At 40.6% G+C, this 14030-nt stretch overlaps 1 protein-coding gene across 6 annotated transcripts in view; it reads right to left on the bottom strand.

The window, feature by feature from the left end:
• KIF16B (kinesin family member 16B) overlaps nt 1–14030 on the bottom strand; it is a 308638-nt gene that overhangs the window by 152863 nt on the left and 141745 nt on the right. For all 6 annotated transcript variants that reach the window (XM_033185556.1, XM_033185558.1, XM_033185554.1 and 3 more), the window contains exons 13-15: nt 6240–6359; nt 5337–5388; nt 3442–3579 (exon numbers count right to left, since the gene is read on the bottom strand). In XM_033185556.1, the coding sequence (XP_033041447.1) occupies nt 3442–3579; nt 5337–5388; nt 6240–6359 (310 nt within the window). The remainder of the gene's footprint in view (nt 1–3441; nt 3580–5336; nt 5389–6239; nt 6360–14030) is intronic.

Below are 14030 nucleotides of genomic sequence, written 5' to 3'. Positions count from 1 at the left end.
AGACAGTCTGTCATCATAACCCTGTACCAGTCTGTACCAGACTCTGCTGCCTGAAGGAACAGCAGCAGGACCTCTGTCTGAGGTTCCCACAGAGAACAGACAGGTGATGTGACTATAGTCTAGACTCTATGTACAGGATTCACTGAAGGGGTTGTCAGTAAATCGTGTTTTAACTGTGTATCTTCCCATTACTCCTGCTGTCAGCACTACAGCCTGTGAGTTCTCAAGCATGGACTGCCTCTGAAGAGCCCTACATGGTGACCTCTCATCTGCCAGACAATTATGGTCACTTTCTGGGCTGAAGGCAGATATAGCCTCCCACCACGACTAATCCTGCTGCCTGGAAATAACCTGCCACTCCATTCTACATTGCCAGAGCCCTTGTCCCACTGTAAAAAAGCAGGAAATGCTGCATTGGTAATAATCACTGAGTGATCACTGAGTGCTCACTGCTTTGGGCTGGTCATCTACAACTGCTGACCTCTGATCTTCCTGGCCAGCTCCAGAGTACTCACATATTTCCCCTGCTCAACTTACCTTTATAAAGTTGAAAAAACAGATGGAGAGATGAATGGGTGGGTGGATGGATGTGGATGTGTACCCAGGTTGGTGCTCCATCAGCTGCTGTTAGAGCATCTTTGACGGACATTATGCACCTCCTCCAAAAGCATAATGTCCTTGGTCCACGCTATGTCTCCTTCATTTCTGAGGTACCTCCCTGCAACTGACTTCTGCTTACAAACTTGGCTAACCCAACATAAACTACATGCTTTCCAGTCCCCATCTCTCCAATTCCTATGTCATAACAGACTCAATTATATAGTGTGCAACCATTAAAAACTGTAATTATAAAGACTATGTATAACATACGACATACAAAAAGGGGCCTAAACATGCCAATGTCTTTCTTTCCCTCATTCTTACATAGTTCATCCCAAAAACTATTAGGCAGGCAAGAGCAAAGTAGGCATCAGCATGAGAGTGGAGGCAAATGGCATGGGCTGAGAAAAGCTTCTGCACTATGGAAGGGTGAGGGCCGTGACAGCCAAGCATAGCCATGCTCGTGGTCTGAGCAAGGAGGGTCCCAGTGTGAGGAGGAGGGCAGAATAACAGTATATGGTTTACATAATGGAAGCCAGGTTCATCACTGTCAGAAAAAGGAGCTAGGAATAAGTGAGAAAACTACAATTAACCCTATGGTATTGGGTTGGGATTAGAAGTATTGGTGTATTGGTATAAACTCCTCGTTAGCAATATAGATACGGAAATACAAATATTTCAAACTATCAATATAAATAGATGTAGAGGTACAGTTGTAAAAGTTGTACACAAACACAAACACACACACATTTTCCTAGCTCTGTTCACAGAAAGGATATGGAAGCAGTGACACTCCAGTAGCAATGAACACACCTGGTTGCTAAATACCATTCTGTACTAAAAGGAACTAGGGCTCCTTGGGGAATTGGTTAGCTTGAGGAAAGTACAAGATGAGTCTGGAATATCTGGTGTCGGAAAGTAATGAAAGGCTTACAGAACAATGAGGACAAGGGAAAGGACACGAGAGCCAGCCTGAAGAAACTCACAGTGGCCAAATCTAGGACAACTTGATATCGAAATAAATAATGACAAAAAACAGACCAAAACCTAGTAAATAACATTGCAAGCTGTGTGACCCTTTCAATAAATAAATGGCAAGAAGAGAAAATTCTTACAATGAAAATCCAACTAATAAGTGTAGAAAGAATGACGAATTTTTTTTAAAATCACCATTTGGCAACAACCATCAGAATAATAATTAATTCAGCCAAAAACAAAAAGAATGTATTCTAAAACCAGTGGGTGAAAGTGGTAATATTACATAATGGAATGGAAAATTTACAATATCAAAGTACCTTCAATCTCAAAGTACTTTCCCACATACTTACTAATAACAAAGAAGAAAAGAGTAACTCCCCACTGGGGAGGCCTGGCAGCTGCACCTTAGTTGAGTGATCAAAGTGAACATCGTCAGTCATGGGACAAATGGAAACCGTATAATGAGATATGAAAAAAACAGCATCATTTCTCTGATAGTCCTGCCAAAGATGCATATTAGTCTAATCATAAGGGGACATAGTCCATTCTCACACTTCTATAAAGAACTACTTGAGACTGTGTAATTTATGGAGAAAAGAGGTTTAATTGACTTCCAGTTCCACAGGCTTACCAGGAAGCATGACTGGGAGGCCTCAGGAAACTTGCAGTCATGGCAGAAGGCAAAGGGGAAGCAGGGCATGTCTTCTCATGGCAACAGGAGAGGGGGTCGGGGGGAAGTGCCACACACTTTTAAATCATCAGATCTCACAAGAACTCACTCACTATCAAGAGAACAGCACGGGGGAAATCCACCCCCATGATCCAATCACCTCCCACCAGGTCCCTCCTCCAATATTGGGAATTACAATTCAACATGAGATCTGGGTGGGGACACAGGGCCAAAACATATCAACAGATGAATCCTACATTTACGTAGAGGGACATTCTACAACATATCTGACCTACTGTTTTCAAAACTGCCAAAGTCATAAAAGTCCCTCCTCTGATATTGGGAATTACAATTCAACATGAGATTTGGGTGGGGACACAGAGCCAAACCATATCAACAGGTGAATCCTACACTTACGTAGAGGGACATTCTACAACATCTCTGACCTACTGTTTTCAAAACTGCCAAAGTCATCAAAGTCTAGGAAAGGACAAGGAAAAGTTCAGGACTGAAAGAGAACAGAGAGAGGTAACAACCAAATGCCATACAGGAAATAGGACTAAATATGGGACCCACAGGGAATGCTGTTGGGACAAATGGCACGACTTGAATGAGGTCTGAGGATCCAATGGCGGAAATGTATCAGTGTTAGTGTCCTAATGTAGACGTCAGTGTTTAAAGGAAATACACAATGAAGTATTTAAGGACGGCAGGACACTATTTACTTTCCAATAATTTTGAAATTAAAAAGTTCTTGGTACTATTCTTGCAACTTTTCTATGATACTCAAGTTATTTTCAAAACAAAAAATAGACATGATACCAAATCCTCTATGTATGTTACAACTATTAAGATGAATATAAATAATAGAAATAAAATTATTAAAAGAAACCATTGTGTTAAAGTTTTCCATTTGAGGGGTACTTTTTAACTTAAAAAATTCCTTTAATGTCTTATTTCCATAAGAACAACTTTTCAGATAATTGTTCACATTTAATTAAACAAGACAATGGGGATTATAAAAAAGTCCTCCAGCCAAACAGAAGAGGAACAGCCTATTGAAGCAAACAGTCTCACCCTTTTTATACCTAATCAGCAATTAATTCTAAGATGCACATGTTCTCCCAATGCCTAGCTAACTTGTTTTCTCACAACAATATATACAAAGATCTCTGAAAATTAAAACGAAATACCTTGATTTAGATGTGTGGCCTCCATGATCTGAACACCATTCACAGAGCACTGGGACCCACTCAAGGGTATCAGAGTCACTGTCCCCCCGATATTTTCAAAGATGCAATGCTCACTCTCCAGGTCAAGGCCATGAAGAACTAAAGTGGAAAAACAAAGTAGAAAGAATTTTTCCCCCTTTTGTATCTACTGCAATGATTCCCAGCAATTTATCTATCAATTTATTTATTTTCCTTTTGAATACTCTTCCTTTTCCACATAAGTATCATGAAGTGAACATTTATGTTTAGTGAGAAAACCGAACTTCAGGAGCTCATGACATTCACTGATAGGACTGGAAGATCCTTAGAATGTTTTTCAAGGGGTCTGGACATTACCTGTGTAAGAAAATCAGTTCTGGGATGTTAACGCATTTCATCTTGGGGAGAAAACAGTTGAGTAACTTGTTTTAACTGAATACCATGGAGCTGCCCTGTTTGATAGTGAAAAAATTTCCTCCATCAGCCACCCTGTGGCCACAGAAAATAGAAGCAAAAGTGCTTCATGGGTCAAGGACTTACTGAGACCTCTGCACTAACAGGTACTGCACTCCATGAGCAGAAACCCAAGGTGAACTTGGCATGACATGAATCTTGAAAAGCCCAAGAGGTCTTCAGAAGCCATACTGAGATGCCTGTTGCCTAAGCCTGTGTCAATTCTGAGACCTCTCAGGGTATGCAGCTGCTGAAGTTTATCTATTCATGTATAACTCTCCTGGATTCTTGTTTGAAGAACGGTCAAACACACATATGAACATCTGTCAAATAAGCCTACATGATTTTAGGCACAGATCTTGGCTAGCGTCTTGGGAGTACAAGCCAACTAGTTTCTACTGGATCCACAAAATTGTACTACTGATCTGTGATCACAGAAAATGTGTGTTCTTACCACTTATCATCATTTATAGGTACGACAAATATCAAACACGTAATTTAACAATTAGAAGAAGAGGCCTGATGCCTAATTCTACTCAAAAATAGGTGAATCTGGGGACTTCTAGAAAATGGTTTTTATCTCTCTCAGTCTCACAATAAATAGTAAATATCAGGTTGGTGCAAAAGGAACTGCGGTTTTGGCCATTACTGTTGCACCAACCTAATACATGTAGGAACATGCTAGGATTAATTAGCTTATACTTGGCGAGAAAGCAGGTTCGTTGCCAGCAATTCTAAAAGCAGTTGAGACAATATAATTCTTCCCCTGTCAATCCCTACCTTGCCACACACATATACACACCCACCACCAACACCACCAATTGCCTAAGTTATCCTCCTAAAGCCTGGAAGGACCTCATCTGTGTAGGCTAAGTCACTGATTATCTGTGAGTCCTATGAAGACTTTCAGGAAACCCAAAAAGCCATGCTTCCACATGTGTGTATGCTGCGTTTTCTCCTACTTTCTGTTGTCATCTTTGTGAAGCCAAGTGTCTACAACCCTCCTCTTCAAAAGACCTATATCTTTTATCTGTGTCTGTTGGTATATTTCCATCAATCATTGTTCCATTGTAAGACAATGTAGAGTGATTTAAGTAACTGTGTTCCTCAAAGACCTGACAAGGTATGGAATGTAGGGTGGGGGAAAGGGTTTATTGGCCCATTGTATTCACCAAATTAGTTGTTCAGCATTATTCATTTGAGTTGTATTCTAAATTACAGAAATATATATATGTGTGTGTGTGTGTGTATATATATACACACACACACACATATACATACACACATACATACTGACCAACACTGTACTTGAAAAATAATTTAATTTTCTATAATTACTTCAATGTCAGTCATTCAAAAAGGTTCTTCCTTGAACACAACCTTAAAAAAATCATTGGGAAGAGATCACTGACAAATATGCTCACCAATATCTTGCTCCGTGGAAGCATCTTCTCTACCAACATAGGTCTGACCTTCCTGGGAAGAAAAGCCACGCAAAATGTATTAGTAAGAAGAGAAGGAATAGCTTGTTTCTTCATGTTTCATTTAAGCCCAAACAACATAGTGACCAATGGGATGAACAACATCCTGGCAGGCCACAACTTCAATGGAACGAGAGCTCCCCACGGCACTGTAAAAAAGCTCCAGTTGTCTGGAAAGGTTTAATGTACAGCAATGGTGAGGCCCTGCTTTGGCAGCGTCAACACTTTGCTCATGACAGGAATATCACTGATGTTCCTGATCCTTTCTGGGGAGGTTCTCCAGTGGCCAAGATATTCTTTGCGTCTAAAGATATAGTTTATGCAAGTCTGCAAAACACAAATGCAGTAGCTTTCTCATTGTAAGTTATGGATCAGAGAGAGGGCACTAAGGTCAAGGTCACAGAGCCACCCATTAATACTGATGCGGAATTCTGTACTCCCAAGATGAACTGACTGCTTGGAACCAAGCCCAATAATGCACGTGAGAAGCACAATTTCATAATTACCACCAGGGACCAGGAAACTGTACATACAACAAAATGCCCCCAGCTGTTTGCAACTTCTCTCCTTCAGTTTGTGTGCCTTTTTGTTCCTTACCTTCCTCTTACTAATCCCACAGAAGGCAAACCAATGGCTCATCATTTAACTTTAGATAACAAGGGAACTTTAAATACCAAAGAATCCCAATGAGCTGCTGAAAATTGCCAAAGGGCTCAAGGACTTGTCGCATATTCTTTAATCTAATTTAGTTGTGTTCATGACCATAGAATATTATAATAAACCCAGTTAGTGTCTAATGGAGAAACTGGAAACAAAATTAGAATGTTCCACTTAATCAGTTTCTACCTTTAAATGATATAAGATGATTCCAGTACTCAAAAGGTCATCATCGATGCCAATTAAATGAGGCAGTTCAGAATCCAAAACAACTCCAATCCCTTCTTTCCTGAGGGCTAGAGTTTGTTCCTGAAATTAAGAGGGAAAGAAAAAGAAAAGGTTACTTTGGGAAAAGAGAACTTCATATTAGGTGTTCTTCAGATTGTCAGAACGGGCAACATTTTATTTCTCGTCTAAAAAACTGCAAGAAAAATGGACCTTAAACTTTGTGTTGAAATCCTGGCAGGTAGTAAGCAAAGCGAACTTGGAACATATAAAAAGCGCAATATAAAATGAATTAAATTCATTGCCTGATATACAACCTCTTCAAAGCAAATCTTCCTTCAGAAAGGTTCTAGGAGCATCCAAACTACAAAGTAAACTTTCTCACTCTTCAGAGCCTTTATGTCATTTAATATCAAGATGTCGCCTTAGTTGATGGTTTTCTCCTCACTTACCATAGCTGAACTGTGCATGGTCCTGAGAAGAAGCCTTCCTGTGCATTAGTTGCCCTGCACCAGAAGAACCTGGCCCTCTGCCTCCTGTGCCATCAACTTCTCCTATCCACTGGATCATTCCCTGCTCTATATTAATATGAATCTGCTATTCACCTCCCATCCCCAACCCCCACCACGTCTTTCGGCCGTGCCTCTCCTTCTAGCTACCATCAATTTCTCTGTGCCTTTTAGAGAAAACTACCTCCAAAAATTTCCCTATACCTACAGTTCTTCAGTTCCTTCCCTCTCACTCTCTCTTGAACTTGCTCTATGAAGGCTATTGTCTTTGGGACTCTTCTTTACCAACACTGACTCTCTCGATGGTCTCCTTCTGTCTCTTGACTTTACCTGTCATCAATATGCTGATGACTCTCAAATTGCATCTTCAGGACAGATGTCTCCCTGAAGTCCCATACTCATATACATACCGTATATATGAGTATACCATATATGTGTGTGTGTGTGTGTGTGTGTATACCAACCCAACTCAGTTTATCTATGGAGACGTCAAACAGGCAGCACAAATTTAACACATTTAAAAACAAAACAAAACAAAACAAAAACCTTGATTCTCTCTGCCTCCCAAACCTGCAGACTATCCTATCTCCATAAATACCAACCTTTCCTGTTTGGCCTAAATACCATGCTTATACTTTGTCCCTTTCTTTCTCTAAACTCTACATATGTAGTGTTAACTCTACCTTCAAAATATGCCCAGAATCTGGTAACATCAAACCACCTGCAGCACATGCCTCTGGCCCAAACCATTGTCTTTCACCTGGGTTACCGTAATAATCCAGGTCACCACTCATGACGTGTCCCGTGATAGACACTCAACTTAGCAGCCAGAAGGCCATCAGGGCAGGCCACTCTTCTGCTCAGGTACTTTAAATAGCCTCCCATTTCAGTGAGACAAAAGCTAAAGTCTTTGTGATGTTCTACCAAATTCTACCTGATCTCATCCTGTGCTCACTCACTCTCATCTCCTGCCGCTCTCCCTCTTGCTCACTCCTCTCCAGGGATACAGGCACCCTGCTGCTCTTCAAACTTGCCAGCCTGCCCCATCTCCGGGATGCACTCACTGTGGTTCCTTCTGCCTTTGTGGTTGCTGTTTCCTCTGTCACTGCTATCCTTCTCTTCCCCTACAGTAGGGTTTCTGGACTGCGGCACAGTTGTCATTTCAGACCAGGTAATTCTTCATTCTTACGCACAGTAGGATATTTTGTAGCACCCTTGCCTCCACCCAATAGATGCTACCAATACGTCTGACGTTCTGACAACCAAAAATGTCTCCAGACATTTGAGAAACATCACCCTAGATACATACGTAACATGGTCCCTTCCTTCCTTCCTTCAGGTCTCTGCTCAGAAGCCACCCTCCCCATCACCCCATACAAAATAGTAACCACCAATGTTCCTCATGGTGATTTCTCTCCTTGGGAATGGCTAGTATTTTATCTATATATATATGTAAAGTATTTTATTTATATTTTAAATATATATATAATATATAAAGTTTATTACCTGTCCTCTGGCTAGAATGTAACGCAGCACCTAATTTCATGTCCCACACATCAATTAATATTTGCCAGCGGAATGAATGAGTACATGCACAGAGTTCAGTGGAATGCAGAGGGAAGGTCAGAGGCAACCCTCAGGAAGAGAATGGGAGGCCCTATCTTAACATCAGACCCATCTGACCTCAGACAAAAGACCTCTAAAGTCAAGCTTCTGGGGAAGTCTGAAGTAGAAAGCAGACAAATTCCAGAAGGTTGAAGGTAAAAGCTGCAGTCTTGAGGTTGGGCTGAACCAGGTTCAGACTAAATCATGTGCAAGAGCATGACATTATGCTCCATGACTGCACGAGCAACAGTAAAGCCAGGTCCAACTACTAACTGGGGATCCTGGTCAGAGATGCTCCTGGAGAATCTCCTTCCCTCCCTGACTCCTACAGTCAGACACAGTGACCAAGACACATCTCAGTAACCCCAACACTCCAACACCCAGCACTGCCCTAAACATAAACACGATTCCTTACAATCCTGGAATCAGTAAATGTACTCTGTGTCATTTAAGTATTAAAACAACCTACAAAGTCTACCATTCACTAGGTGATGGATTCAGAACTTCTCAAGCTAGTGTAAGACCATCAAAGCAAAACTCAAACCCTATAGATAAGGGAACTCCTGAGAGGTTTCTGGGGCAGGGCGAAGACAGAGAAGTCTCTCAGGCCTCTGCAGATATTTAAGTTTCAAATGCACACTGAAGACGTGAAGTCATGCGAGAGGGCAGTGAAATGAAGTAGCAAAAAAAAAAAGAAAAGAAAAAGAGCTAGCTTAAAAAAAAAAGACATAAAAATCACAACGTGAAAAAGCAATTTAATTTAAAAACCATTAAATAGATACGCAGAGAAAATGACCAGTGCATAACTTAGATTCAAGAAAAGGAAATGAAGCGTGTCATTGTTCTTCAATTACTCCTCTTATCAGCCAGCCTCCCATTCCATGGCTCAGAACCTCAGGCTTTGAGGCTGGAGACTTCAGTAACATTGATTTACTATAGCAAGGAATATGCAAATCTCAGCTAAACTGAGCACTCTCCATAAGCCAACCTCTACTCCTACCTCTCAGATATTAGCAGAATTCATGCTTTTTCCTCCTGACCATGAAATTCAAGCAGAAATGGGATGTGATTTTTTTAAAGACGTATATTACAGAGGAGAATTTAATCACACAGCTCTATTTCATAAAATGATGTCCTCATGGGAAGGTCTGGTAGCTCTGAACTGTGACCAAACTGTACACACAGTCAGTAGCCCCATGGCAATGAATTATTACAGGCCTCTAGGTCCACATGAAAAGGAAAGTGACCATTCTCACAAGTCCAGAGGCATGTGTATTTTCTTTCTGCACAAAAGTGGACAATGACCCTCCTATCCCCCAAAATGCAATATTTTAAACTTTAATAGCTCCCACTCAAACTAGAGAAATTGCTTTGGACTACATCCCAGTTTAGTTTAATATTCTTTCTTTTATTAACCATTGAGAAACACTTTGTTTTTCCTTGAAATAAGACTTTGAAAGGCATTGGAAATTCACAGTTTCAGAGCCATTAGGTCAAAAGTTTTACTTGTTCCCACCCATCCCCAGCATGTACACACACACACAGACACACACACACACACACACACACACACACTCACATACACTTCCATACAGATAATGGGTAAAATCTGAATTAAGAGAAAGTTTTCCAGGATTGCAAGTGAGGAAGGATGAATTTATGATTAATGCTGCCCTAAAGCTCTATGACATTCAAGCTGCATTCAACTACATGGTATTATAAAAGTGTCACCTCATAAAACTGGAAACGAGGGTTTAAATCATTGCTCAAGTGAAAAAGTAATTTCAGACAAAAATATCTATCACGTATAAAATATTTATTGAGTGGCATCTACTGTTATACATAATTTATGAAACACCTCTTGGATAAGATGGAATACTTAACATAGTAGAGTGGGCCACCCTCCCCCAACTCCAGACACAGAATCCCAAAGAAATCAAGGTAAAATATGTATACTTGCATATATCTTACATTGAAACAAAGATTTCGGCAACCATGCTTATTTGGATTTAAAAAAAAAAACCCATAAACTGACTAAAACTGTCAAAACATAGCATCAGTTTATTTTAAGCATCATGTTCACAACATTTACAAATGATATGCTCCATATGTTTTTCTTCAACCTCCAAGCATCTATTCAGGTGAAATCCATCTGAATTTAAAACACATGCCCTTTGCTGGGACAGTCACAGAATCAACTTCTGCCCCTTCCGGTGGCTCTGGTGATTGCAGGCAGGGCTGCCCAGATCCCGTGGGAAGACCAGAGGAGGACTCGGCTCAATGTGCAAGGCCCCTGTAACCACCATAATGGTTTATGAGAGTAAGCAGGGAGTCTAGCTCTTTTAACCACAACCACATCCTTAGTGCCCAGCACTTGCCTTACAAAACTCCACAACTTTCTTGAATAGGTAAGTGAAAACAATACAAAAACTTACCAACAACAAAAATCTATTTTTTTTTTCCTCTTAGAAAGACTACCTGGGATCTAGATCATACTTGGAAAAAACTGAGCAAAGTATGACAGTGTGTCTGTCCCATGTAACTTAAGATCTCTTTAGGAATAATAATTATTTGTCTTCACAGAGTATGTTAGGTGAAGACAGCTGCAGCAGGCACACAGTAGTCACTCACTAAGTGCTGATTATTTGGTACTATAGGGAGTGATTTCTAACTGGCACTTTTTTTTTTTTCTCCTGAACAGACAAGAATGAAATGTCAGAATCTTTTTGTGAAAATTTATGCAACAGAGAATTATATATTTCACCAGCGAGTAGAATTTTGTAGTTGACTCACATCATAAAGTGCACATAATTTCTGCAACCCCAACTACAAACACAGCAGATGTTTAGGGGCTGGGGACTGGGGACAATCAGGGCTTACAGCATACGCCCCGTGTGGGTATGAGCATGGGGGAGGGGAGGAAGTCAGATAGCCAGAAAGATGTCGATAAAAAATAAAATTATCCTCTAGTAAAACTACTTTTTAATTTAAAAAAAGTTGTAGGTGGTTTTATTTAAATTTAACAGAATGAAAAAAAACTATTTCAACCATGTTTCTTTATTATTAATATAAGAGGTATTTCCTAAAATATCCTTGTAAGCCAAGAGGTTATGAAACATATTCACACTGCATACACATTTTTCATAAGTGTTTCAGTTTTAAGCACCATTACCTGAGTCTGTACCAGTATGAGAACGTTGCTTCTTGCCTTGGCATCTGAATGACATGGTAGCTGTGTCGATTTGGGGCGGCCACATGGTGCATGTTGGGCAGTACAGTACTTTCTTTCCTCAGAAGGTTAAAGACATGGCTCCACCCTTTTCAAAAACCGAATGCTACTCTAAAAAAATTAAGCTAGTCTGACTTTTAGTCCACAGCAGACAATTTGGTTTTAGGTTTGGATGTTTAAAGAGTTTCTTCATCCTTGAAATTCAGTGGCTTAATTGGGATCGATCTCAGTGCTGAACATCCTCTACTCTATATTTTCCTGGAACACAATACATTCTTCTGATCTGCAGACTCAGTTCTTTTTTTTTTTTTTTGAGAAGGAGTCTTGCTCTGTCGCCCAGGCTGGAATGCAGTGGCGCTATCTCGGCTCACTGGAAGCTCCGCCTCCCAGGTTCACGCCATTCTCCTGCCTCAGCCTCCCAGCCTCAGCTGGGACTACAGGCGCCCGCCACCACGCCCGGCTAATTTTTTGTATTTTTTTAGTAGAGACGGGGTTTCACCGTGTTAGCCAGGATGGTCTCGATCTCCTGACCTCATGATCCACCCGTCTCGGCCTCCCAAAGTGCTGGGATTATAGGCTTGAGACACCGCGCCCGGCCCAGACTCAGTTCCTTCATCTACTTATTTTTCATTTCACAAAGCTTGTCTTATTTTCCATTTTCTATTTCATTTGTTGACAGTCTACTTTAAGAACACCAACTGTCCTTATATTACACTGGTCTTTGTCTTCTATTTCTTTCACCTTCTGATTGCTTTACTATCTTGATCACTCCATTCATGTTCAATGGGCCTAACAAGCCTTTATTCTCTTAGTAATCTGATTTTCAGTGGCATCTATTCTTTTCCTTGATATTTTCTAATATTATGTATTAGTCCTGCAATGATGTTGTGTTGGGCCTCAGAGGCTTTCTTTATTCTACAATCTCTCTTTTTTCATCTCAGTTTGCTTTTTATTACCATCTTGCTTTGTTTATTGAATTCATGTTTCTCATTCATTTGTTCCACAGAATGAAACAATTCTAAGGAATTCCCTTCTCTCCCGTGAAGTGTGTTTTCATCTATATTGGGATCTTTTATCTTTTGCATGCTATATGTCTCTTCTTTCTTGTTCTCTACCTGCCCATCTGCCCATCTGTCCATCCACCCATAGCTATAGTTATGTTTATAAAATTCTTCTACTTTTTGTTCATCTTGTATATGCTTAGGTGTATCTGTGCAAATATTCCATGTGCTCTAACATAGGATGGGAAACCCCTCGACACTTGCCTGGCCGTATCTGTGACATTTCTAGTTGACTGAGTAGTCTGCAGTCTACCCACTTTTCTCTAGCCACATGGAATGACAGAGGGCCAGGAGATCTCACCTGAGGCACCACAAGCTTTGTTTCAGTCCCAGCCCTCTCTTCCTGGGCTCCCTAATGATTGGGAAGGGGTCCTCTTCCCAGGGGTAGGGAAAGGGCAGGACGCCCTCGAGTTTCCCCAGGCCTTCACTTACAAGAGAGAGTCAGCTCAGCTCTCACTTCATTCCAGTTACCACCACTGGCCATCGCTATTACTCCTCAGTAACACAGGAAAATCAATTCTGTTCCGCCGATTGAGGGTACAGTTGGGGGAATTTTGGGATCATCACTAATTCAGCTTCTCAGGTGCAGGTTTAGGAATATCCCCTTCACAATCTTTCCTTTTCCCCAGCAGCCACTTAAGATCTCTTCTCACATGCTTCCTCTTAGTGACTTCACAGTAGTACTGCTGCTGCAGGCTTGCATGTTTGTTATGCCTTTTATTATTTCTTCATTTCCTTGAAATCTGTGATGGAATCACCAACTGGTTTTTTAACATTGAAGACAAGAATAGCATTAAAAGGCTACAAAAAGGAAGGATGAAAACAAGTGGTACTCCAGGTTTTAGGGGATTTCTTGAGCAAAGATACAAAGGCTAAAAACATGGGCACAGAGTCATCCCCCGATATCCATGGGGGACTGGTTCCTGGACTCCTGAGGATACCAAATCCAAGGATGCTCAAGTCTCTCATGTAAAATGGCATACTACTTGCACATAACCTATGCATATGCTTCTGTATACTTTAAATCATCTCTAGATTACTTGTCATACCAAATACAATGTAAGTGTGATGTAAATAGTTATTATACTGTATTGTTTAGGGAATAATGATAAGAAAAAAGTCTGTAGATGTTCAGTACAGGCAGAACCATCATAGATCTAACAACATAATACATATCAGCAATAATATAGCATTTTCTCAATTTTTTTCTAATATTTTCAATCTGTGGTTGGTAAAATCCATGGATGCAGAACCTACACATATGGAGGACCGATTGTATACACAAGGAACCACTGAACATCCAGTTTAGCTGGTAAACCTGCAACAATGGTCTGGAAAGCCAGACAGATGA

This window comes from Trachypithecus francoisi, unplaced genomic scaffold (genome assembly GCF_009764315.1).
Source record: "Trachypithecus francoisi isolate TF-2019V2 unplaced genomic scaffold, Tfra_2.0 Lachesis_group21, whole genome shotgun sequence".
Lineage (NCBI taxonomy): Eukaryota > Metazoa > Chordata > Mammalia > Primates > Cercopithecidae > Trachypithecus > Trachypithecus francoisi.
This window is presented reverse-complemented; position numbering and strand designations above follow the sequence as displayed.